The sequence below is a fragment of the Ambystoma mexicanum genome, chromosome 3p, assembly GCF_040938575.1.
Source record: "Ambystoma mexicanum isolate Mex_15411 chromosome 3p, UKY_AmexF1_1, whole genome shotgun sequence".
Classification (NCBI taxonomy): Eukaryota; Metazoa; Chordata; class Amphibia; order Caudata; family Ambystomatidae; genus Ambystoma; species Ambystoma mexicanum.
The window spans coordinates 96,013,500-96,041,365 of NC_090925.1; the positions used below are offsets into that span (position 1 = coordinate 96,013,500).

Below are 27,866 nucleotides of genomic sequence, written 5' to 3' on the forward strand. Positions count from 1 at the left end.
CGCTTCAAATCCAGCAAAGCCGCTGGGGGACTCTATAGGTAAGGGAAATTAGCCATAAAATGAGAATTCTCCCTAACAGCATTCACTTTGTCATTACAGGGAAGGTACTCCACCGCCCCTTCTTTTTATACCCCATATTCTACCCCCTCCAACGCCTTGTCCCCAACCTTAATCTATAGGTAACCTTAACCACATACATTCCCACCTTCACAATGTGAAAATGCAGACGACGTAAAGGCTTGACAATGTAAATGCCTGGCGAAGTGAAGGTAAACGAAGTGTAGGCAACGTTTTCCAGGCAATGTAAAGGGGGGATACCCTACAAGCCAGGGGGCATCCGGGCGACAATTACTGGATACACTGATAGTCACTGAGATGCTCATGTCAGATTCCAATAAGGAAAAGAGTGGCCACAGGATCCTGGAAAAGCCGTGAAGTGGGGGAGAGAGCTTAGGGTTGGGTAGGTTAAGATGCTGGATAACATTTACTTAAATATTATATAGAGGTACAATTTTGAGGTTAAAAACACAGGACTAACTGGGTTACTTATCTTCATAGAACCTCCAAGTAGGAATGAAGGAAGTCCACAATCAGTATTCAAACCAGTGACCCTCAAGTTAAAAAATCATACTTTGAAAGGGAGTGTTAACCAAGCTAATGCACCAATGTGTGTGGTCTACGCAAATGTACCCAATGTTATGTACACACAACAGTTAGAAAGGTTTGCAAGGCTACCACCTGTACCCAAACCTGCACTGCAACTTGACTCAGAGGTGTCTAAGTCATGAAGGTGAACAGACACAAGAAGCATTACTACCCAGGCTGTAAACTCCACAGAGATAGGTCAGCAGCAGAATCTTCCAAACAACAACAATGCAGTACAAGCGACACAGTCTGAGAAAGTCTCTATGCAGCTACACAGCCTCTACTAAAAACTCAGAGTGCAAGTTAAAACACTAACCTCTCACAGCTGATCAAAAGCGGTTGGATTGACTCAGCTAAATCAGCTGGTTGAATGAGGCAAAGCAGCTCCAGATGTTTTTTTCCTTCCATTCAGAGTTACCGGTTTGACAGGATTGATGTCAGCTTGACATCTCAATGTGTCTGAAGTCCTGGTGGTTCCACTAAGCAACACTAGTGGTCAGATGTAATGCTTCTGAACCTGGGTTGCTGGGTCCTCTCCTCCAAAAAACACATTGCACTCAAGCTCTACTCTGTTTTCGTTCCACGCAAGCTGAAGGTAACTGAGGCACCTTCCTGAACCGGTCTATGTGATAGCTCTGCATTTTGAATGCAGAACACTAAAAAGTACAATCTATTTGTGACCGATTTTGTGTGGCCTTCAAAATGCTGAAATATCATACTCTGAACTCTCCCCATCCCCCAAGAAGGCGACCCCACCCTCACTCCCAAACTCTCCCCCACTGGCATGATTCATATGAAAATGGTGAGTTTCACCCCCCCCCAACTCACACTTTCGTCCTCGCTACCCCCTTCCCAGCCTAACAGATTCCCCTTCATCCACCACTAACACAGACATGCAACCAGACATTTACCTGCTCCCTCACCCCCCCAAATATTCACCTTCCTCTCCCACACAGCCACTCTCTCACAAGCACACACACATAAAACACTTCCATATTACTCCTGTGACTTCCCTCAACCCAGCCGTGCCTGTCATCCCCTGTGTGCACTTGCGTGTGGTAGGGGCATGACAGTTTGATTTAGAAAGACCACTGAGCATTCTCAGAGAACTGCACCCATAACCTCCTCTGCCCTTGCCTCCCTCTTCAAAAGCTCTCACTCCCAAGCATGTTCCATGCCTACTATAAAATAACCATAGTTACCCCATTCAGCTGCTGATGCGATCACTCACTCCTTCTACAGAACATTCTCTCTACTCCCCCCACTGTATAGTCCTTGAGTGTGTAGTCTTTAGACAGATTGTCGCCTTCCTCAATATCACTCACACTGCTACTCCCTCCAATCAGGATTCAGGAACAAGACCAACATTGCCAACATTATCTTATGCCACTCAATGTTTTCATTCGACCCGACATGGTCACATTTTGTCCCCAAAAAATCAGTTCTTGTTCTTTTTTTAAAAAGGTAGTCTTTATCAACATTGCTGTCTTTGTTTGGGATATTTTGTATATGACCATTTCATTTCTTCACAGCTGTGTCGTTGTGTTATGAAATGTTCTACCATAGGTGCCGCTCTCACTTTTTTTGCGAATGCAGCTCTTGTGCTCGCTTACCCGTGTTTTGAAGTTTCTTATTGATTTTCCAATGCAGATCAATGGGCAAGAGCAACTGCTAGCGTATACTACCATCTCGGTGTTGCAATTGGTCAGTGATGTTTGCTGCCATTTAGTCTTAAGTCCTATGTCAATCTCTTTGGTTCTTTCTGCCGTCGCACAACAACATTCCCCATAGTACAGGCAGGCTTATTTGTTTTTGTGACTTAGGGCGAATGTCATTTCTCATAATAAGGACTTTAAGATTTGTACTCCTTTTGAAGGCCATCAATGGGGTCCTAGAGGCATCTTTCCTTCCTGAATGATTTTCCAGTTCTTTTTAATGGATATAGTGATCTCATTTGAACGGCCAGAGTATGTCGTTACACATACCATATTGTCAGAGTATTTATCTTTTTTGCTTTTATATCCGAGAATAGCTTCCTATTATTGCTTCTGGCTCTTTTACAAAGTGATTTCGGGTTTCCTCTTTTGGTTAGTTTGTTTTTCAGGGCCTTGGCTTCTGTTTCATAATCAGTGCTGTTTCTTTTAAGTCACAGAAATTGCCCGAAGGGAAGATTATCCCTAGTGTGTTTAGGATGGATGTTGTCAAATATCAGCAATGTGTTTTTATCCTTTTTTATGGTATGGTTTCTCAGCGAGTTGTTTAGTTTGCATATCGGAGGAGATAGTAATATCTAGGCAGTGTATCTGTAGGTGGTCATAGTTCATAGTGAACTGCAGACATCTGATTATTCCTCCAACCCACAAATCCGGCAATTTCAGCTACATTATTGCCTTTCTATATTAAAAGCGCATCATCAATGTTTCTTTTCCATAGTTTGATTTTGTTTTTTAAAAGGGTTTTTGTCAGCATATATCTTGGTCTCCTCTAACATCCTCTAACATTTCTACATATATATTAGCTCGGCTGTGTGCTTCTGTAGCCCCCACGCAGCCCCCACAGCAGTTACATCAATGTGTCTGTAGATGTATCAAGAAACATGAAATAGGGGCGTGGCCAACTGCCAGAGCATGCACACGTAGTGCTCTGGAGCTCCCTGGCCGGCTGAGAAATCCAGGCGAAATCCTTCCATAAAGTGGAAAACGGAACACAAATACGGTAATCCCCGACCTAGGGACCGGAAAGTGTCTGTGCAAACTAAATCCTGTGGGTTACAGTTCCCTGGTGAGCAGTGAGGGACGTATCCGACAACGCAGAGGACCCGAGACAAAGATGGCCGCTGGGCAGAGCTGAGCAGACTACCACCCGCTGCTCTCAGTTCAGAGTGAGCCGCTGTCTGATATCAGCAGAGAAAGCCCCCTACGAGGTTGGAAGCACAGGTGGGACCAGTGGAGAGGGATGTGCAGACCACCGCGAGGCAAGCTGAATCAGCTGTGAGGGACAGGGAAGTGAGGTGCGAAGCTGATGGGCGCACAACAGCCCCAGGAAGACATATGCAACCGCTGCATCCAGGAAGGGACAAAGAGCTGCAGTGAAGGGGAGAAGTGCGCAACGGCCCCTGCCAGACATGCAATGCCACCAGACCCGGTGAGGGATACAGCGCAGCGCAACCAGAGCCAGCAATGTGAGCACGGCTGGCTGCTGGTGGTACCCCAGCCTGGAGACACGCACAGCGGCGTGGAGGAGGTGGACATTGACGTTCCCTCAAGGGTCAGTGAACACATAGTTGGAGGGACGGGGCCCAAGGCAATCCCGGTGTGCCCTTGTAGGAGGGTGTGAGGAGGCCTTGGCTGGAGCAATTGGAAAAGAGCCACATAGGCTGCAGGTCCTAGTGGGAACTTGGACTGTGGTGAGGCACACATTGCGGAGCTGGAGAGAGGGAAGACTGGGTGCTGAAGCGAGGCCCACCCCCAGCGAGCGACACAGAAGCAGGGAAGTAGGGAGCTGGCTTGATGAAGTCACAACGGTGGTGTGTCCCGGAGTGAGGGTAAAGAAGGTGGAGAGGATGGTTAAGGCCCCGGCCCGGGGGCAAAGACAACAGAAGCTGCCAAAATGGTGAAAGGACAGCAGAAGATCAAAGTTGCTGATCCCAAGAGCAGGCATAAAAAGCAGGAAGGTCGGGATCCGGTACATTAAAGGTCGGCTGCAGCAGGGACTGGAGGAGTGACTCTAGAGACCCTAATGGAGGCCATACTAGCCACCAAGATCTCCCTGGAGAGGAGCATTAAGGAAGTAGGAGTGGATGTGTCCTTGGTGAGAGCAGACCTACGGAAGGTGTGTGAGAGGGTTACGGAGGTGGAGCAGAGGGTGAGCACTGTGGAGGACGACCTGCAACAACTTAAAAAACCAGATGGTGGGGCAGGTGGGAACTACCAGGTCACTTGAAACAAGAGTGGAGGACACGGAAGGCCGGTCCCGTTGCTGTAACATCTGGCTGGTGGGGATCCCAGAAAGAGAGGAAGGACCGAGGATGGAACTTTTTGTGATGGACACATTGGGGGTGAAGGGACTCTTGAAGCTCTTCACTGTAGAATGGGCTCACAGAGTGCCAGGGAGGACCCCACCACCAGGAGGGCAGCCGAGAGTGATAGTTGCTAAGATCCTAAACTTTTGGGACAGAGATGCAATTCTACAGGAGTCCCAGAGGGTGGACTACTATGCAATAGGTAACACCAAGATTCAAATCTTCCCTGACTTTACACTGGAGGTACAGCGACAATGGAGAACTTACGACACAGTGCAGCGACGACTACGAGAGTTGAATATCAGATACATGATGTTCTTTCCAGCTTTACTCAAGATCGTGGTGGAAGGGAAATCCTATTTATTTGCATCGCCACAGGAGGTGTGGGAATGGCTGGAGTCTAGGCCACATCGCCTGATGCCCAAGGAGCATGGAGCAGAGGGAGAGACTTGATTTGGAGGCTGTACTCATTAAGGCTGGGGAAAGGGAGATTGGAGGCATGCATTGGTGATGCGAGTTGAGGTTGAGAGGGCAGCACCTGCTCGAGGAGGGATAGGGGGAAGAGCGGCAAGGAAGAGGGTGCTATTCCTTCCCTGTTATGTTTTTCTCTTTTTTAGGACGGGTGGAACGGAGGGAGGGAAATACCCCTGATACTCCTGGTTGTTCCCTTATACTCCTGGTTGTTCATCCACAGGGGAGGAAGGGAATGTGGACATTGCGACTGGGGGTTGAGAACAGAGGAGGTAGCAGGGGGAGGATAGATAGGTGGGGAAGGGGACGGGGGTCAAGGATGCTGTACAGGGGGGATGATGGGGGCAGGCGATAGGGGGAGTTGTGGGAAGTTCGGGGGGGTAAGGGAGGAGGGAGGGACTGCTAGGGGGAAGTGGGAAGATGTGAAAGCGAGACTGAGAGGAAACTCCAGGGATGGGAATGCTGACCGCAAAAAAGAAGGGGAAATAGCAGAAAAAGGGAAGAGGGGGAGGCAGGTAGGAGGTTGATAGATCGGGAGGGAGCCGCAAATTATACCTAGGGAACTTAATGGGGATCATAAGCTTGAAGATCGGAACATGGAATGTTCGGGGGCTGGGAGCGACCCATAAAAAACAATGAGTGCAGGGCTTTCTAAAAAGACAGGGCATACAGCTAGCCCTGATACAGGAGACACATCTAAATAGGGCGGATCTGGTGATACTAAGGAGACAATGGGGAGGACAAGTGGTTGGTACTTCATACTCCTCGCAGGCGAGTAGGGTGCTGACTTGGGTGGCGGTGAGGGTGCCGCTACAGGTGGAAAAGGTCTTGATGGATGAGGTGGGGAGAACAGTGGTGCTTTTGGGGAAACTTGAGAGGCGAAACAAATACATGGCAAATTTGTGTGCACCGAACATCGATGACAAGGAATTCTTAAAAAAATACGGTTGTGACCCCACCTTTGCAAAGATGGTCCTTGCACATTATAAACTCCCCTCCACCACATTTATAAGCAATGGCAGATCCACCGCAAACATACAAATCCGTAGAGGCACATGGCAAGGATGCCCACTATCCCCCCTCATATTCGCAATGGCTATGGAGCCAGTGGCACAAACTATAAGACAGGACCGGGAAATAAAAGGGGTTCTAGCAGGAAGGGTGGAACATAAAGTAGCCCTATACGCGGATGATATCCTACTGTTCCTACGCGACACCGCCAAGTCACTACCCAAGGCCCTGGGTAGACTCCAGGAATTTGCTAAAGTGTCAGGGTTCACCATTAACTTCACAAAATCTAAAGTGCTCAACATCAGAAGAAGAAACAATACCCCAAAGAATGTCAGCCCAGCACCCACTGACCTGGGAAACCAAGGCAATAGACTACTTAGGAGTCCAACTAACACGTGAATATAAACATCTATATGGGGAGAATATAGTCCCTCTGTGCAAACAACTAAAGGAGGACCTCCTGAGATGGGACGCCCAAGAACTCTCATGGTTCGCGCGTATAACCGCACTCAAGATGACCCTCCTGCCTCGCCTCTTGTATGTGATTAGCTCACTCCCGATAGAGAGCCCCCTCAAAACATGTAGAAACTTACAGAAGGACATGGTGACCTTCGTATGGAACAGAAAGAAGCCAAGAATACAGAAAAAAATCCTGACTAGACCACCCTATTGGGAGGGCTGGGACTCCCCGACATCGAAAGATACGCACTGGCATCCCAAATAGCCCCCATGCTGAAATAGATGGGAGACACCCCTCACAAAGGATGGGTGGGAATAGAACAGGGTGAAACTAATATCCCGATTGGGACCCTACCCGCTCTACGGTCGGGGACCAGAGGAGCAGAGGGCCACCTACTGGAATCCACCCACTCCTCATTAAAAGCATGGGACATAGCACTCGGAAAACACCACATAGCCCCTGGGTTGGGGCCCTTCACACCGGCGGCACACAATCAAGACTTCACCCCGGGTAAACAGGATATTTTCTGGGCAAGCTGGGGGCCGACACACCCAACCTTCCTCAAAGATCTCTACCATGAAGGGTCCCCATTACAATTTGAAGAATGCAAACGGAAATTCGGCATAGGAGAAAGAGAGAGATTTAAGTATATACAAATCAGGCACTGGATCTCCCAGGGAGGGGTGAAGGAAGCAGCCACTAGGACTCCCATAGGTCTCGAGCTCACCCTGCAGGAAGGCCAGCCCCAAAGCAATAACAAAGATATATAAGCTCCTAGACAAGGCGAGAATGGAAGACCGAATATCCTACAGGGATAACTGGGAGAGGGATCTGGGGACCCCTATCACGGAGGAGGAATGGGGCCAGATCTGGAAAAGGGCCCAGAAATCATCCAAATGCACCACAATCAAAGAGACATCATATAAACTACTCACAAGATGATACCTAACCCCACAAAGGTTAAACAAAATGAATCCAGCCTACCCTCCTAGCTGTTGGAGACAATGCGGCAACCGAGGGGATCTTTACCACATGTGGTAGACTTGCCCTAAGGCTGAAATATATTGGAAAGAGATACTGGGGCACATAAGAGAGATCACGGGGAAACTACTCCCACACGACCCAAAGGTAATACTCCTGGGGACCGCAGTCGAAGGCGTCTATGCAGAGACAGGCAACAACGCTACCCTGATTACTCAACTACTAAAAGCGGCAAGAATAACCCTGGCCCAGGGATGGAAGAACTCCAAAGGCCCAATAGTCGCGTGTTGGTGGGTCAAGATATGGCACATTCTGGCGATGGAGAAAGTAGGGGCCCTAAAGGATAACAAATATCTGAAATTCAGGGCAGTGTGGGAAGCTCACTTTCATAGACCCAACCTGCTGGGATCAATCTTGAACAAGCCTTGACAAGGAGGAAACACGAGGGGGCCCATGCCTCTAGTCAACACAGGCAGTCAAGGCCCGGACAGTAACAAAACTGCCTAAGGTTGGACGGATGCGAAACCATCCCAGCTTTATTGTTGTTGATTTTGTTTTTGTGTTTGTTTTTCATCGGGGGGGGGGGTGAAAGGGGAAATATACCGAAGTTCGAAGGAAGAGGGAGCAGGGGAGTTATAAATGTTAAAACTCATGGACGTACTACAAATTTGAAAACGGACTGGGGGGGAAAGAGGGATAAGAACAATACTGAGGTTTAAGTATACTGTTCCTTACCTGAATGTTTGTAAGTAAGACTCCATGAGAAGAAAATAAAGTTGGTAAAAAAAAAAAAAAATGTAATAGCACATAGAGAGGGCCTGTTTGTATGGGGAGGGGTTTTTAACTTTCAATTGGACATGAAGTTGGATGGTGCAGGGGGGGCAGTTCCCCATAAGAGGAAAATGACTGTGGCACTTCACAGGGTAATGGAAGAGCTAGACCTTGTTGAGTTGTGGAAAGAGGCTCATGGTGAGGAGAGGGGGGTTCTCATATCACTCGGGTGTACATGGGTCCTACTGTAGCTTGGGTTACTTGTTGGCGGGTAGGGAAAGCTATCATCTATTTGAAGGGATGGAATATCAGGACGTATATTATCGGCCACTCCCCCTTAGTGGCAAAACTGAGGGAGACAGGAAAGAGACCCCTGCGACGGATGTGGCACATGCAGGGAATGACACTGAAGAATAGTGCTTTTGAGAATGAGCTCCGGGGAGGGATAGAATACTATTTTGAACAAAATGCAGGGTCACTGGCCTCGGTGGGGGTATTATGGGAGGCCTTTAAGGCAACTATAAGAGGCGTTTGCATATCCACGACAGTAGTTACAAGGAAATGGTTGCAGGGCATTTTGATGCAGGCTGAAAAGCAAGTGACGGAATTGGATTGGGAAGCCGATGGAGGGGAACAGGTTGGGGACAGACTGGCCCAGGTCCTGTCATCATATAACAAGACCCTGGGGGACCTTGCAAATTTTGACAGTAGCAAATGAGATGTTCAACTACATGGGGAACGAGACAAAGCGGAAAAACTATTGGCCTGGTTAATAGACAGGAAGCGTCCATGCCGCACTACAAGCAGAATCAGGGATGCAACAGGTGAACCCATGGGTGCCAAGAGCAAGTTAACAGGGTGTTTCAGGAATTCTATAGGGAACTGTACACCAGCGAAGAAATGTATGTGGAGGAGGATGTGGACGAGTAAGTCTGTGCGATCCAACTACCAAGACTGGATGCAGACCGGAGGGAAGAATTGGAGGATCCGATAGAGGAGGAGGACATGCGTGGGGCATTGCAAACGAGAAAGGTCCGGCCCCGGGTAGTGATGAGCTTCCAGTAGAATGTTATTGCGAATATGTAGACCTTTTGGCCCCATGGCTTAAGAAGGTATATGATGAGGCATCTGAGCAGGGCATCCTCCTGGAAACCGTGAGAGAAGTCATTATAACAGTCCTCTTGAAGGAAGGGAAGGACCCACTGGACTGCATGTCGTCTCATCCTATATCGTTGCTAAATGTCAACTGGAACATTTTGGGAAAGATCCTGGCGAACAGACTGGTGGGAGTGGCTCGGGAACTGGTACATCTGGACCATTGTGGATTTATTGGGGGGAGGAACACAACAAGGAATATCGGCCGACTACATCACGTAATTAACCAGGTCAAAACCCAGGAGGGGGAATTGGCGTTGGCTTTTTTCGATGCCATGAAGGCGTTTGATTTTTTGGAAGGGATCTGGCTATTCCGGCTGCTGGAAAAGTATTGGTTTGGTATAACAATTCGTAGATGGCTGGGGCTATTTTACAATAAACCAGTAGCGGTAGTGAGAACCAATGATTGGGTGTCTGACCGATGGGAGCTGGGCAGAGGGATGAGAAAGGGGCGCGGGGTGTCCCAGATTTTATTTGCACTGGCTCTGGAACAGCTGGCTCGGTATAAAAGACAAGAGATGGGGAGGCTGGGATCCTGGTGGGGGTGAGACACGTGATATTGCTCTACGTGGACGATCTGTTGCTATGCGTGGGCAACCCACGGGAGAATCTCCTAATGTTGCTGGAGGTGCTGGGGAATTTCTGAAAACTATGGGGTTTTCGAATAAATAAGGATAAGTTCCTACTGTTCCCGTTAGGAGGTCTTAGAGACAGCAGAGGGGAGGACCTGTCAGACTGGGGGTACGATGGAAGATGGAATCATTTAAATACTTGGGTATCCGTATATTTCACGAAATGGAGGAAACATTTGTACATAATACGGGGAGGGCGCTATCTAAAATCGGAGATTCTGTACCGTTTTGAAAAGGGTTACCCCTCTCCCTCATGGGAAGGGTGGCGATATGTAAAATGGTGATACTCCCGAGATTGCTCTATTACTTTACCAATATACCATACGTAATTAAGAAGGTGTTTTTTAAAATGTTGGATCGTAGAATCGGGGGGATTACTCTGGAACATGGGAAGGAGGAGGGTGTCATTGGCGCTGTTACGACATTCAAGATAATTAGGGCTATTTTATAGCAGCACAACTGCAAATGGTGATTGAATGGCGGCAGTCAGGTGGAGAGGCTTTGGAAGGGCTTGTGGGAAATCTACCGGCACACCGAATGGGAACGGAACTGTGTTCCATGCTCTGATGTCCAGCCCCGGCCTCCAATTCCCTTTGCTGCTCAACTTCACAGTGTTCTTCGCCTTTCTACTGGCCGCAGGCCCATGCACGCATTACACAAGACCTTTTGGCTTGTTCCATACACCGATAGGTGAATCCTTTGTGCCTTGCCTCCTCACTCACGCATTGAAAACAACAGGCCTAATTCTGGACATGTTTTTTTACTCTTGGCGTATCAGCAGCCTATTCCCAGGGTCCTAATAACAATTGTATCCATGTTGAGGGGGGAAGACAAGGGCAGTAACATCCCTGAGCTCCCAAATGCCAGGATGATTGCTATATTCAGTTATAAAACAAATATTTTTAAGTAAAAGAAAATATTCAAAAAAATTGCACTTTTTTAACTACTTCATTAGGTGGGTGCATGAGTGTGCACGATGGACCTTGAGTCTGCTGCCTACAATGTACATAGTTGACAGAGCTTAATGCTCACAATGTATATAGTTACCTGATGGATGGTGCACCGCAGCTGCCTTCCTGGTTACTGTTGCTATGGATCCTTGTTCTGTCTCATGCTCCAGAATGTGAATGATGTTGGGTGAAGGGTTCCCGTTGTGTCAGTTTACTGTTGGCTCCCTGGCTGGGGGTTGCTCTATCTTTGTACTCAATAAACCCTTTGCCTGTCAAACCCAGTTGTGGACTTCTATCATTAACTCACCCACAACAAATTGTCGACGAGGATCTGGCGATTCGCAGCAAACCCCGGCAGCCCCTGCTGGGATGGATGGTGAGAGGCAGAGACAGAAGTCTGCGGGAGCGGCGACAGAACTCTGCGCCCTATGTAAGGTCTTAAGGGCGTGGAGGAGAACCAGACCTCTGTCCCCTGCCTTGGATGGGGGCCGCAAACCACAGCTCAGGTGCAGAGAGCTGGTAACCAGTGGCAAGCTGCCTGTGGGATTCCCCTTTTTCCGGCGGATTCGGAGGAGCGGGGGATGTGCGGCATTTGGGGGCTGGACAGGCGAGAGGAGGACATCCAGGCAAGTCGGGGTACCATTTGGGGATGATGCCCCGGGCCCGTTGTTCGGAGCTGGGCAAGAAAGGCTGAAACTGGGTCACGCCCGTGCGCATCCCAGTGAGCCAGCCACTTCAGAGGAAGGCACCCACAGCTCAGCGCCACAGCAGCTCCTTGAGTGGAGGTCAGACAACGCTCATCTTTACAGCGGGGGACACTTATGAACTCGGGCAGGAGCCCGGGAGCAGGACAGAAGTTGCAGTGAGAAGCAGTGAGTGAATCTGGTGTGAGCCGCATGGCGAAAACTCCGACAGCGGCCAGTAGGCCTCCAGGTCGTGGGGGAGAGTGATTTTGGGGTGAGCCTCCGAGCAAAGACTGTGATAGTGGACTGTAAGTCCCCAGGTTGTGGGGGAGGGGCACCGATACTGAGCATATTGTGGTCCCATGAGCTTCTAAGAGTACCACACATTCAGTCTGGTGTGATATACTGTGGACCACACCAGCAGGGACCATGGCAAATATCCCGGCTGCAGTGTTTTTTCTGCTTGGTGCAGGAGAGCCCAGGATTAGGTGGGCTGATTGGAAGGAAGGGCTTGTGAAATACGCCCTGGCCGCTTGTGGGGCAAATTATGGGAATGAGAGAAAGGAAGCCCTTTTGTTCCACTGCCTGCATCCAGCAGGTCAGGATCTCCTGAGGAAGTTGCCTGAGCTGTAAGAGGATTCAATTCAACACTACAGCTAAGTCAATGCCTAGTCTGGGATACTGAATGGAAACCCTTATTGATATATCTTTATGTCCAGTTCATGCGTTCTGGATGACTACCCCTATATAACACCCCTCTCTTGGAATCCCCCTGACCCCACTGAGCCAAGAAGTAGTTCTGTTTTGCAAGTTTAAAAGGTTTATTTGATAATTTAAACAATAGATATATATATCACACTTTATAATAAATTAATAATTGAATATCACACTTAATCTGAGCAGTAATCAATAATGGATAGTCTGGCACTAGCACACTTGTGAATAGGAACAGAAGGATAAGGTGGAAGAGAATGCTTTATATAAGTTCAGATGGATGTAATGTTGAATGAAAATGCAATACAGAAAATACTCAATATGATTTCAACAAAACAATGTAATCACTTTTCTCTGGCAATCCCCTCCCCCCTTTATGCAATGCAAGGAAATGGAAGGAAAGCACACAGTTCTCAGAAATGCAATGAACTGTAATTCAGTTCACCCCAGCAAGCTTAGACTACAGAAGTTGGAAACACAGGCCCAAAATGCTTTTATATGTGCTGGCAATGAAGTGAAAAATATGCTAAAATGCTTTTAATTCCCTCTAGAGGTTCAGGGTGAGTGGTATCTAGTTAATATTAGTCCAGGCTCACTCTAGCAATGATTCAGGGATGGTTCTTAAGAGGCAAACGAATTTTTTAGCAAGGAAAGCAATGAAGCTGCGGTTTTCACACGTGGAAAAATGTGCAAATCGCTGTAAATTCGCGAGTGCGTTTTTCGCGATTGCGGCAAAAGTGTATGGAATAGGAATGCGGTTTTAGGTTCGATGAAAAGCTACGATTCTAAGCTGTCAGAGGAAAGTTACCGCAAGTCTCTAAGACAAACGGTCACGGAGATATGAGCGATATGGTAAAGGTCGTTTTTCAGATTTAAAATTTTAAAGTTCAAAATGACAAATGACAGCTAGCAACTAGAAATGACAGGTGACAGCTTTACAAATGACAGGTGACAGTTAGGAGGCAGTTCTACTTAGATTAAAATAGATTGAATTATATTATTTTAACTAAGAGATTGGTTCTGCACAGTCTGCTAGGTACTCACAATATATTTTTGAAATAAATGGGCCTCGCCACGGATCTGGTCAGGTTTTAGACTGGACTCTGGTCTGGTCTCTGCACTTCACAATGATCTGGGTCAGCTCTCTGGTTCTGCTAGCAGTGGTCTGGGTCAGCTCTGCTCTCTCTCTAGCCTCTCTGGATTCTGGAGATTGATGGATTTGATGTCTGGATCTCTGGATGTGGTATGGTCCGGCAGAGCGCGTTGCAGCAAATGGAATTGAATGTCCCTATCTGTCCTGACTGTCTGCTTTTATGTGTTTTGAAAATGGGTGTGTGTGCAGCATCACTAGACTCTACCCCTCTCCACTTGTCATTGGCCACTTCATCCTCTTCCCCTTGATTGGGGGAATGAAATGAAGTGTCATCATGATGAGGTCTGTTTATGATACAGAGAACCCACCCCTGTCAACTTTACACACAATCTATATTTGATCCAAAAGACATATTTGCACAGGTACACATTTGTTTAAAATTACATGCACCCATCACATATCACAGGAGGTATACCCTGTCCAAATCTGCTCTTCCTGGGAGCTTGCATTCAGAAATGGCAACATATTTCACTTTTTGGTCAGGTTACCAATATCAGATTCTTACTCAAATTTATACACATGTGCGCAAGGAGTATGGACATTACTTGATGAAGTGTCAGATTTTTAACATGCATACATTTTAAGTAATACCCTCTTAACTGCTAGTTTGCCCCCAGATCATGCCACCGGTTCTAAAAACCTCTTAAAATGTGGGCAGAAAAATCACAAGAATTATGGTATCATTTAAATAATTATGACAAGTCCGTACTATGAGTTATTCATCTTTTTCTAAAACCATATTCTGGCTACAGGGGTGTGTCTTTTCAGGTCACCTGGTACAGAAACCAGTTTTTCCACTTTCTTCAAGCTCAGCCTCTGTCTCCGGTTTCTCCCCCTCCCAGTTTCTGCCAAGAGGAAGCCATTTTTATTACCCCTGCAATAAACCATCTGCCTGGGCCCTGGAAGGCCCATTGTTCAAGAGGAAACCATTTATGGCCACTTCCATAAACCCTCTGCCTGGGTCCTATGGTTAGCCTCTAGCAGTCCCTTGGTAATCCAATCAGAGAAGTGTCATATCCCTTTTGGTGGGAGCAGCAAAAGGGCAGCTAGGCCTGGGAACACAGCTGTTGTGCAAGTCTCATCTCCTGTCGGGGGTAGCTTGTGGGCAGAATTCAGTTCCTTAAGCCAGGCTTCAGATAAAATGTCACTTTTAGTTACCCAGTTTTCTGCATTCAAATAAAATTAACCATTTCTTACATATGCAGCTAAAATGCTGATTCTAAGTTTAAAACTATGACATTTAAACAATTGCAACCTATGTGACACTCAAAAGTAGGTCACTCATTTCTTTTAAACATTTAGATTTTTGGTAGTTTTAAATCCAGTTTCAGTTAGGCTGCTGCAGACCTGCAGAGCTCAGCCAGTCTTGTTATGAACATTCAAGTCACTTCAGAATATAACTTTACATTGTATCCACCTCTCAGTAAGTCTTTCTTTGGCATGCTTTGGGTTCATCTATTCAGTTTTACACATATAAAAAAAATCTGGTGTTGTTTTAAAACGCCGGCTTTCTGATAGTGGTGAGTACTGGTACTGCACCCATTTTTGGGATTTAAGAAAATGAGTTCCCCACAATTCTAGGTTGCTTTTAGCAATCAGCATTGCCATTCCTAATGGTTTCAGACTACTGTGTGGGTAGCCCAATGGTGGTTTTAGGCAGTGCCCTTCTGTGCCCATAACATCGGCAAAAATGAGTGGCAGCCTATTCTTCATGCATTTCCCTGTGCATTTTCTGGGAAGCTCTGGCCATCATGATGTTTTCCATGTCAGTACTGCACAGTTTTTGAGGTAGGGCTTGGATGCGTGGATAAAAACATCCCACAGAGCCTACAGACTTGGAGGATGTGGGCCGTTATGAGAAAACACTGGCCAAATTAGACATAGGGGGTCATTCCGAGTTGGGCGGTAAGGGTTTACGGGCACCGGTAAGGATGCCGGTGCCAGTAAACGCTTACCATCCTATTCCGAGGTCCCTTAGTGGGAACCGCAAAGGATGTCTGGTCAGACCAGAAGTCCTTAGCGGGTCCCGCTAAGGGTCCAGGGTGCTAATTACGGGCCCACTATTTGCGGCCCGTAATTAGCACCTTCCCCATTCCCATTGAGCCCTATGCGGGCTCAAATGGGAATGGGGAATGGTTTACTGAATGGGGATTTACCGGGTCCTCCAAGGTCGTAATGACCCGGTAAGTCCCCATTCAGTGAGACCACACCCGAACACGGGTTTGGAGGCAGCCATGGCACTAATAGCACCATGGCTACCTCCAAACTCGGAATGACCCCAAAACACTTTGGTGTGGAGGAGAACATTATTTTGGAGCGGTACAAATTTGCCACCAGGGAACAGAAGCCTGACAAGAGCATAGAGGAGTTTATGACATGGCTTAGAGGGTTGGCTGTAAAAAAAATGCAGATTCACACACTGCCATAATGAACATCTAAGAGACCAACTAATGATAAAATGCTCAAATGACACTGGGCCTCTTTCCGAGTATGGTGGTAGTCATGGCGCTATTTGCGCCATGACTACCTCCCATACCGGTACCGACCTGCTTCAATGGGGACTTACTGGTGTAGTCCGAACTTTGCGGGACCGGTAAGTCCCCACTGAAAAAGGCAATCCCCGTTCCCATTTGAGACCCCACAGAGCTCAATGGGAATGGGGAGGGAGCTAAATACTATTTATTTGCTCCCTGGTCCCTTTGCGGCTCCCGCTAAGGGCGCCTGGTAAAACCAGGCACCCATAGCGGGACCCGCAAAGGGACCTCCTAGTAGGGCGGTAAGGGATTACCGGCACCGGTCTCCTTAACGGTGCCCGGTATCCCTTACCGCCCTACTCGGAATGAGGCCCACTGTCAGGAAAGAACTATGGACGGAGTGCAACCCCACCTTGGACAGGGCAATAGAAATAGCAAAAATGGTGGAACACACCAAAAAGTGCATCAAGACTCTTCAGCTTGACAAGGGTGGTGATCAGATGCTGGAGAGATCCAAGTTGGAAGATGGGAATGTGCATAAAGTATCTAAGGTTCCACTAAAACTTTACTCAAGTGATACGGCCAGGAGATAGGAGAAGGTGTACAGGAGAACAGATGAGCATGCAGAGTACAGAGTCCCTGGCAACAAGGTCACCGGGTGCCAGTGGGCTTCCTCAAGGGACGTGAGGGTGCCCTCGAGGGATTTTGGGGCACCTAGGGATGGCAGGGGTATACCGGGGAGGAGGTGTTTCAGGTGTGGGAGCGCCACACATCTGGCATTTGACAAGGAATGTTTGGCTGTGCACATAATATGCAATGAGTGTGGGAGAAAGGGGCACCTAGCACAGTGTCGTAGGAATTTCAGTGCAGGTCAGATCCGTGAGGTTACTGCAAGTGTTGATGATGATGAGGTTGGAGAAACAGGGAAAGAGGTTGTCTTTTCAGTGAACGCTATTGCAGGGAAGGTAAACATTCCCAAACCTTATGCAGTTGTGATGGTTAGAGGGGTACCCGTGGATATGCTGATTGATAGCGGTGCAGACTATACGTTGATCAGTGTGGGGGTGTGGAGAGACAAATTCCAATGTTGTACCTTATGGGAAGATGATGTGAAAGTGAATGCCTACGGAGATGTCCCTATAGACATCATTGGATGCTTTGAGGGAGAGTTACAATTTAAGGGAAGGAAGGCTGTGAGCACCATTTATGTGTCAACTAAGATCAGGTTGAAGAAGGGAGCAGTGCCCAAAGTGGCAAAGCTGCATACCGTACCATTGGCGTTACGCAAAGAGGTTGAGGAGGAATTGTTGAGGATGGAGAGGGATGGCGTCATTGAGAGAGCATTCATCAGAATGGGTTAGTCGCATTGTCGTAGTCAGGATGGCCAGTGGGCAGATAAGGTTATTTATCGATCTCAGACATCTCAACAGTATGGTGATAGCTGATAAGCTTCGTCTGCCAAGGATTGACAATTTATTGGTGGGGGTGTCGGGAGCGACAGTTTTTTCTATCTTAGATCTGAAGGCGGCGTGTCATCAAGTTGAACTCCATGAGGAGTCCAAGGACCTTGCTGCCTTCATAACGCCCATAGGTCTCTTCAGGTGTGTAAGGATGCCTTTCGGGTTAGTATCCGCCGCCAGTGTTTTCCAAAGTATCATGTACAAACTTCTTGGAGGAGAGGCAGGAGTGATGTGCTATCAGGACAATGTGAAGGTCTGTGGGGTTGATGAGGCTGAACATGAAGTGAGGTTGAAGAGGGTCATGAGGATTCTAGGAGAGGCGGTTTAACAATAGCCACTGAGAAGTGTACCTTCAAGGCCAACAAGGTAGTTTATCTGGAGCACGTAATCTCTGGGGATGGCATTAAGCCCAAAGAGAATGCAGTGGAAGCAATCAAGAGTATGTTGGCACCCAAATGTAAGGGGGGTGTGTTGTCCTTTTTGGGTTTGGTTGAGTTTTATGGGAAACTTGTTAGAGGTCAGGCAGACAGGACGAGAAGCATGCAGAGGCTTACACGCAGAGGTGTAACGTTTTGTTGGGATGAAAATTGTAAGAGGGAGTTTCAAGATGTGAAGTTGGTGGTGGTTAATGCACCCATTTTGAAGGAGTTTGAGAAGGGTAGGAGAATGCTTTTGTTTGTTGATGCCAGTGACTATGGCCTAGGCGCAGTGCTGATGCAGGAGGATGGCGTTGGTCTGCACACCATAGCGTTTGCGTCCAGAAGTCTCAAAATGTGCTGAGTGTAGGTACTCAGTGGTTTATGATCCCCAGCAAGAGTAGAACCCCCCCCATCTTTTGAATTATAGAGAAATAATCATTAATGAATGATCCTATGATAACCCTCAGCTCTATTATATCATTGTGGCTGATTTTAATTTTCATTGATATCTTGATATTAAATTTGAGGCACATTCTAAAGTGCATTAGTACCCCGGCGAGAGACAATCAGAATGAAACAAGCATTCTGATTGGCTCTCGCCAGGTCCATACCCGGCCGGGAATCCCTCTGTCGGGATTCCACGGCCTTTTTCCCCGGCGATGGGCGTGGCAACCCCTCAGCCTATGGGGAGGCTCGAAGCGGGGCCTCCCCGCGGCTGAGAGGCTGCCTTCGCCCCCCGCCGGGGACTCGGGTAAGTATTTTTTTTTTCTCCCTTCCCTCTCCTCCCTCCCACCCGCCCCCCCCCCAACTTACCGTCTTGTTTCTGCGTCCCCGGCGGGGGACGAGTGAAGTCTCCAGCCGTGTGGAGACTCGGAGCGGGGCCATCCCCGCTCCGCGCCTCCACACGGCTGGGGGCTTTCCTCGTCCCCCGCTGGGGACGCAGGTACTTTTTTTTCCTTTTTTTTTTCCTCCCACTCCCACCCTCCCAACCCTGCTTACCTTTTTCTTGATCCTTTTTTGGGAGCGGACGCGCTGGGAACACACGTGTTCCCAGCGCGTCCGCTCCCGATGACCGCCATGGAAAGGGAAAACGGACTCCGTTTTCCCTTTCCATGGAGGCGGCCATTTTCTTGGCCGTTTCTTTTTTTGTGTCCCGAAACGCTGCAGCGTTTCGGGACAGAAAAAAATTGCTTTTAGTACCCCGGTCACGCAAATATTGCGGGCCGGGATACTAATAGCAATATGACCCTCGCGGCGGGGGCATTACCGACTCTGGTAATGCCCCGGGGCCTTCGTTAAGGTCCTCGCTTCGCTAGGGCCTATAACTATGGGCCCCGGGCATTACCTGAGTCGGTAATGCCCCCGCCGCTTGGGTCATATTGCTTAATTATGGCCCTAGCAATGATAATTACCATATGATCTCACTCGCAGCTGAGGAATTTTCTGACCTGAAATATGTACCAGTTAGTAACTGGAGCTCTTTATTGGAAGGTTTGTGTTTGGTTCAGTTGTACCTGTATAATTATTCTTCCAATAACCCCTCTATCCACCTGGACTAATAGCAATCCTCTTCTTGGATTGATAATGTTTTTATGTCCCCTGTGCTATTCCAATGGGTGTCTGATTTTAAACTGTTAAACAACTTGAGTGACCATTTAGCTCAGAGTTGCATTTTCTCTGTGTACAATGAAGTTCAGCAAAACTGTTTACAAGGTTCATATACCATAACCCATTTGGGTAATAGGATTGCCTGGACAAGGAGGAATACTGAACTATTTCATCAGGCCATGTTCCAAGTATTTGGGGAAAATAATATTTTGATTCCTTTTGAACAAGCTGATTAGTATAACAAAATTGATGTGGTTTTTACAACAGGTGTCAAACTGCAGAAAAAATACAATTGCTCTAAACAAAATGTTGGTGAAATGTGTGATATGTTTATTGCGACTTGGAACAAAGAATTCAGGCTTAATTTAAGAATGGAAAAAGCACAAGCAAATACCAGTATGGAATTGTGGTCTGCATGCATACAATTAAAAACAACGTAGAGGAATTGGTTAAGAATGCATACGAATTTGATTGCAACGGCACAATGGCAAATCATTTTTGCGACATTGCGATCCCATGATACTTGTAGATTTTGGTCTAGTTATAATCGACACATGTCCAATCTGATGGGCAAACATGAAGTTAATCAAATTTCTGAAAGAGGTTGGTATACCTATGTCCAGGTGTTATACATTCGTGACAATCATTCTTTAAGAGCAAGTAATGTACATGATGTATTATATGATAATAGATGTCTAATGTACAGTGAATGATATCCTTATACTAACGCTACTATTAAAAAGGCACCTGAATTCTGGGCTGAGGTTATACATCGGGTGTGTCTTAACATTATTTTGAGCAGAGTTATTCCAGCCTGTTGGAAGACCTCCATTTAAATATCTATCTTTAAAAAGGGCTCCCGCAATATTCCAGGAAACTATCGCCTGTTGGCCATGGTGGATACCATATCAAAACCTTTTTCATATTGGTTATTGGACAAGGTGAATGCCTGGATTGTAAGAAAAATTATTAGTTAATGCAATGACGAACCTCTGGCGTATTTTATATTTGATCTGGAAGACATTACAGTCGAAGAGTGAATATTTATATATTTGTTTTGTAGACTTTAGCAGGGCATTCAACACTGTCAACAGAACAATATTATGAGACAAATTGATAGGTCGGGTCTTGATGAGTCGATACTTCATTTTATCAAGGAGATGTACTCGGATACAACCTCCCTTCTTAGATTGAACCAGGAAGGCTTGCTTACATCTCTGATGTCCCTTACAGGTTTGGTGCAATTTCCCCCCTCAAATTGGCCAACAAATAGCAAGGTGGCTGTCATATGTGCACGATAGGCTTATATTGAATCGCACCCAAATTGGCTTGCAGTGCAGTATTAGAGCACTGCAACAATTTTTTGTTAAAAATAATTTGAAAATAACCTCTGCAAAACCAAAATCATGTTTATTAAGTCAACTAAGAAAAAAAGTTAATTTTTTTTATAGAAAATTGAGAATATCCCTCTGGACAATTTTAATAAATATACTTATTTGGGAATATCCATATATGATTCTTTAAGTGCCAACTTATTATCTAAAGACATAAGCTGTAAAATATATAATACATTTTGAGCGATGCAATCTTTTGTTTTCAAAGGAGGTGGCTAATTAACAGAAGGTTCATTGAATATATTGAATATTTATAAAGCTAGTATCGTCCCCAGCTTTCTGTATGGCCTAGAGGCCCTTCAAAGTAACTAAGTGTGGTGGTTAAATGTTCTAGATGGTAAATTGTGGTGCACAGTTTGGGGTATTCAAAGGTCCACCCCACGTGAGGGCATTTGTTTAGAATTGGGTTTGATATCATTATTGACTAGATGGAAAACCGCCTACGGTTCATTTTATCTAAACATTTTACAAGACGAGAATGATTCATCTTTGATGATCTCAAAATGTAATAAGATTCTTAAAAGTGACATCGGATGTAGTATCCTTGATGCTTGTGAAAGCAAGCGTCCCCAAAAGGCCGTACCCTCCCCGCAATGGGAGGCAATAAAGGACACACCCCAGAAGGGAATGAGACCAGGACCAAGTGCGGTGATGTAAAGGGTTTTTATCTAATCAATACAGGACATGCAAAGGACTCTGCAAGCTCAGAGAGCGCTCTGTCTGACAATAGCAAAGACAGTCATATTTATTACAAAACCACGTCACAAATCCTACACGCTATAGGGGGCACATAGTTTCAGGGATTGGGTGGCGTCGACTAAACTATAGGTGAGGCAGTGATGAGCCCCTCCAGGATTGGTGGACATCCGTGTGGTGCCAACGTGGGGTGGATGGGTCAGCTGAGCTCATCGGGGGGGAGCTGCCAGGCCAGGCGCGGTCAGTGTCGATGATTGACGGTTGCACTAACATTTCGCCCTTGTGGCCACACACACATAAACACACATCCTTTAGACGATTCCGGTTGTCCTGTAAATCCTACAATATGTTACTCTAAGAAATAATAGGAGACCGGAGAAACAACATGCAATGTGAAGCTTCACCAATACATCAGTGCACTATTACTTTTGACCTGTTGACCGGGTGTCATAAACCTGGGTGTTTGGTCTGAGGGCACAAGGTGAGCTGCCTTGTCATTCCATTATGTTAGATGTAGTGAAGAATTACTTTATGATATGTTAGTACAGGGTTAAATACCTATCTCCAAGGCCCATTAACTTGGGGTGAACTGGCGTACTACTGGATCAGCGAGGGTGCACCGCTGGCCCTTCGAGGTGGTGGGGTTTGGGACCAGGTTGTAAATAATTCATTTGGCCGACCATGGCAGCCTCGGACATGGGGGAGGTGAATACTTGAAGCGGGTCCAGCCGAATGAGGGGAGGTGAGGCTGTGCTGCCCGCGCTCCAGTGAGCCCTGGCGGGCCTTGGCGGGAGGAGGGGGGAGATGGCCTTGTGGCTCTGCACAATTCTCTGTGCCTCCGCTGCACAATATACCATGCGAGGGGATAAAGTTAGTAATGTTAGAATGATTACACATTTCTATTGTTTATACATTCATATACTTCTTCAACATAGCTATGAGAGTCTGGCAGTGTCACATATATTGCATAACATTTGTTGAACACATATTGGTAATTCATAAGACAACAGATGAATAACACATGGATAACACGTGAGGTAGCATCAGGATGGGTTATTTACTCAGGAGCATAGAAGCAATACGTTCATATGTGATTGTACATGTGCATTCTTGTTCGTAACACTTAAACGCGTTCTACTGTACGACACACAAGTATTTTTAGTAATGCTTTTCCGCCTTCCTTGTACATTAGTAGCAATCGTTAGTTAGCACTAGGTGGGCTCTATCAAGCCCTTTCATTGAGTCTTCAAGGCACATTGTGTTTTACAACGGGCTGGTGTCGTCCTTGCTTTACCAGCACTATGAGCTTCATCCCTTTTCCCCAAACCCAGGTTATAATTTTTACAAAACTACTCTGTGAATCATTAGGCTTTGATATGCAGTTAATACTTCATGTGGGGGACGGGGCAGGGGTTCATACAGGAAGGTCATCAGCACCATATTTGAAATGTTAAGGGTTAGATGCCAGGTCGGGGTCTGTTCAATTGGAATGATTCCTGTTATTTTCCAGACTTGAACCACAAGTCAGGTCACTTCGGGGACAGTGATGTACTGCGGAAGGTAAATGATACAGTGTTTGTTCTGATACTCGTTCGTGTCTGGTTGCTCGTTAGAACGGGCCTTCAGCAGATCTGCCATGAGGTGGAGGCGCACGGGGAGCACATGGCTCCCTGTGCACAGTGAGTTGGGGCCAAGCTGCAGCTTTCGCAAGCAGGCTTGTTCCATTGGGGTTTTGGTTGCTTCTATCTAAAATGGAGTCTTGGAGCTTTCAAAATGGTGTCCATGGTATGTTACAGTACAATCCGATTGGCCCTATGTGTCGATCAGCAGCCACCCTGCCACCTGAGCACAGGTGCATGGGTGGCTTCTGATGAGCCACGAAGCTCACGGGGGAGGGGCATGTCGGGGAGGGTGTCCCATAGACCTATCCTCCCATACACTTGGATAAAGGATGTAAAACAATTGTATGCCGAAACAGACTTTAATTTGAGCTATCAAATAAACTTTGGCCTCGCCTGCAAAGAGCTGAAAATCAATGCTGCTGTCTGGGTCCGAATTAATAAATTTAGTAAATTATCTAACAAATCTTCTTACAGGGACTAAGGGCCTCATTACAATGAGGGCAGTCGCGGTATGAACGGTGCCGGTAAGGGACCGGCACGGTTCATACCTGGCCGCTCCATTACAAGTTCTGCAGTGGGTCCCACTCTTCACACCTGGTCAGACCAGACGTGAAGAGCAGGACCCGCTAGCAGGCCAGGATGCTAACAACGGGCCCGTCATTAACGGGCCCGTTGTTAGCATCCTCCCCATTCCAATTGAGCCCTATGGGGGCTCAAATGGGAAGGCGGATGCATCGGGTCCGGGTCCCGAGAATGGGAATTACCGGGCCCGCTAAAGTCGGCATGGCCCGGTAATTCCCTATTTTTGGGACCCGGACCTGGTACCCGGTTTGGGGATAGCCATGCCGGTAAGAACGGCATGGCTAACTCCCAACTCCTAATGAGGCCCTATGTTTTACAAGGTGTTCCTATAAACATCCTTTTAAATATGTTATTACAACAAGCAATTACAAAATAAGGCATTTTATGATGAGATTATGACTTGACCAACTACCTACTAATGTTAGATTAGGAGTTAGAAAAACAATTAAAAGCCATAAGAGAATTTGCACACTTTGTGAGTCTGAGGTGGAAATCACCTGCCACCTTTTTACTACGTGTGAGGCTTTGGAAACTGAATATAAAAATGTGTTAGTACATAATATGGGAAATCTACAAACTGACCAATTTTGGGCAATGATATTGTCTGGGGGAATGTCTATCTTAAATGCTGCTATTTTTCACATTTGGTCAGTAGTGGAAAAGAGAATTTTTAAAAAGGAATCGGCCTGCTGATTCCTGAATATTTGATGGAAAGAATTTAATGAATATTGTTTTAATACTTTAATTATTGTGTATTTATGTTTTGTGATTTTCTTGTGTATTTCTTTAAATGCTACTTGTATAATATTGATTTGTACCTACTTATACTTTTATGGTGTCAATGGTTTCAACCAAGACACAGAAATAAAAAATTATTTTAAAAAGGGCATTGATTGAATTGGACTTGAGGGGGCTTTCTGCTTAAAGGGGATTTGTTTTCAGAGTAAGCATCAGGGACTACAACCAGGGACGCCATTACTAAGGCTCTACTGGTAAGTATGAGGTGACCCTTTGGCTGCAGTTGTATAGACGGGCATATAACAATATCAGTTTCCCATAAACAGGGCTATTAGAGAGAGCACTGTGAGAACAGCTTTAGTTGCAGTTGTAGACTGTGGCTTAGCTCCATTTTTTGTTGTAGCTGGCATTGTGGACGGGGCGACTGGAACACTGGCGGTTGGCATTGCGGACGGGCCGACTGGAACACTGTTGGTACAGGGAGTGACTGGCGGGTTGGTGATGTTGCGAACATAAGCAGACGTCGCTGAGCTGTTTCCCTAACAATAGAAAAGATGACAGTGTGTTGACTATATCAAAGCAGTCATCAGCCATCTCACTTAAAGCACAGAAAGTAACATTGTTTATGTTTTATAGGTTTCTCGCACAGGGAAACCCACCACCGTACATTCCAAGACTTTCTCCTGGCATTTTCCAATCTCCCAGATATAGACATCCCACACGCACACCACACAGTACACACACGCACAACCCTCCTTCCCCGCTACACAAGCGGACACAGAGTGAGACCTTTATGGATGGTCACGGCAAGTGTGGGATATAAAATTAAGACACAGTCCACAGGTTGTCATTGCTTCACCCACCCATACCTTCATGGGCCTCTTCAGGATGAAAGGAGGACTAGCCGCAGCTTCTCAGGTTCAAATTCTATTCCCGGTCATAGTATGCATAGACCCTTAGAAGACAAGGCTTGTTGTGCTACTGGAATTACCCTCTTTTGAGGTTCTCTTTCCAGCTAGGAAGCTCAGAGTACAGACCAATGGGGCTCTGACTTTATTGACAGTCCTCTGTTTATCTGAATCCAAATCATCCCCCGAAGGAAAGAACCCATCGTGCCAGTGATCACCCAATCGAAGAGCGAAGAGTTTTACATTCTTCCAGCAGCTCCCCATGATGTTTCTTCTTTTCATTCAGAGACAGCTATTTAACAATAGACAGACACACTGAGACAAGTTGTCAACCTCACCAGGCACTCTGGTTTGTGAACCTTCTCTCTCTGATATTTAAAGTTAGGATACTGCGTATGGCACACTGCCATAAACTGTATTGCATGCAAAAATAAAAATAAGCCATGACACCAAGGCATATGTGAACCCTGTCAAGGAAAGCGGTATAACAAGAAAATGCTGACAAATGACATGCAGAACATACTTTCACAAAGGAATATTTCAACGGTTATGAAAACATTACAATTAGCAGGTTGCATTTAAAAGCCTGCAACATTTGTGAAGACCATGATAGAGAACAGCCCCTCTGGAATCCACCCTTCCACATCACTCAAAATGCAGCATGCAATGGAGCCTGGAGTCAGCAACCTGCACCTCACCCTTACAAATGACTTTGCGAGCTAGGGCTGGTAGGAGCCGTTGTTCTAAACATTTGGTGACCCAATGGTTGCAGACCCCAGGACTAAACATGACATTTTGTTGCAGACAATCTCTAGGTGATTCAATGTGTTGATAACATCATTGTGTCCTGATGAAACACCTGTTTCAATACATTGCCATACATCAATACTCTGGATGTTCATTACACTATCCTAAATGTAATTAACTTTGGCAAAGTTGATAAAAAAAATTTACAAATTTGCAGGATTTGTATCACCAAAATATTCAAACAAATATGATAAAAAAAGAAATTGGGGATTTGTATCAACTTAATAATTGGACAACTCTTCAGTTGAGTTTTACTTAGTTTTCTGAAAAGAAATCCAGAAAAAATGAAAATATTTTACGAGCTAAATTAAAAAGTCTACTTCAGGATTTTTAGTAAAGAGTTTATCCTTAGTTTACTGGAAATACATTATGCAGAATATTAATTTGGGTGATTTTTAACAGAACGAGTAAAATGGTATTTACTTGAATTTGATCAGAAAGTGTACAATTATACATACTTGAGTTTTTCACTTTCTTTGCAGCACATTCAGAGCATGTTTTGTGCTGCTGGTGCTATTGTCTCTGACCACACGAGAAGCCTCTCGTTGGCTCATGTGCAACGACTGAGATTCATTCAAATAAATGTACGCCCATATCCCAATCGCCTAAGGCAAGACACTGGTGCTTTTGGAAGCACAGTCACAGGATCCTGACATTTATTAGTAGATCATAGTTACGGCACAGTATTACCTAAGTCCCTGTTAACAGGACTGCCTGGGAAGTTGAGGTGGGTTTGTGGCTACTGTGGATTCCATTGATACAAATAGCTCAGGATCTGGAGATTAAATTGTATTAGTGGGGTGCTTCATGTTTTCTGTGCCTACTATCAGAGCACAACATAGGTACACATCATCAATTAACCATAGATGTTCCATTTATTGAACAGAGTAATTCACACACTGAATTATCATGCCTCTCCCGTTTCACAGGGATCTGGGCACAAACTCAATTCTTGGCCTCTCCTCTATCTTGGGAGTGGTGGTACAGCCTGCATTTTTTACATCTCTCCTCTCCCATGGGGTGAAGGCACTGACTGAATGGTTGACATCTCTCCTGTCTTCACGGAGTGAGGACACATACTGAATGTTCCCACAGGAATGAGGGCACACACTCAATGTTTTCACCTTTCCTCTCTCAAAGGAGGGGAGGCACAGACTGAATATGTGCGTCTCTCCTGTCACTCAGGGGTGAGGGTTCACACTCAATTTTTACATCTCTCAACTCTTCAAGGTGTGGGGGCACAGTCTAAATGTTTATGTCTCTTCTGTCTCATTTTGGTAAGGGCACAGACTGAATTTGTATGTTTCTCCTGTTCTACAGGGGTGAGGGCTCAGACTGAAGTCTTACATATGTAATGTCTGTGAGGGCGGTAGGTAATACACCCAGTGTTTACATCTTTCCTCTGTGGCAGGAGTAGAGGCACAGCCTGAATATTTACATCTGTCCTGTCATGCAGGGGTGAGGGCACACACTCAATTTGTATGTCTCTCATCTCACACAGGAGTAGAGGC

The 27,866-nt window shown here is 46.2% G+C and overlaps 1 protein-coding gene across 3 annotated transcripts in view; it reads right to left on the reverse strand.

Moving 5' to 3' along the window:
* LOC138580127 (putative DBH-like monooxygenase protein 2) overlaps positions 1-27,866 on the reverse strand; it is a 548,912-nt gene that overhangs the window by 192,767 nt on the left and 328,279 nt on the right. The window contains exon 13 of one of the 3 annotated variants that reach the window (XM_069650423.1): positions 22,737-25,179. The exons of the other annotated variants lie outside the window; for them this stretch is intronic. Coding sequence (XP_069506524.1) covers positions 24,949-25,179 — 231 coding nt within the window. The 3' untranslated portion in view covers positions 22,737-24,948. Of the gene's footprint in view, positions 1-22,736; positions 25,180-27,866 lie in introns of those variants that run through there. 3 annotated transcript variants of the gene reach the window in all.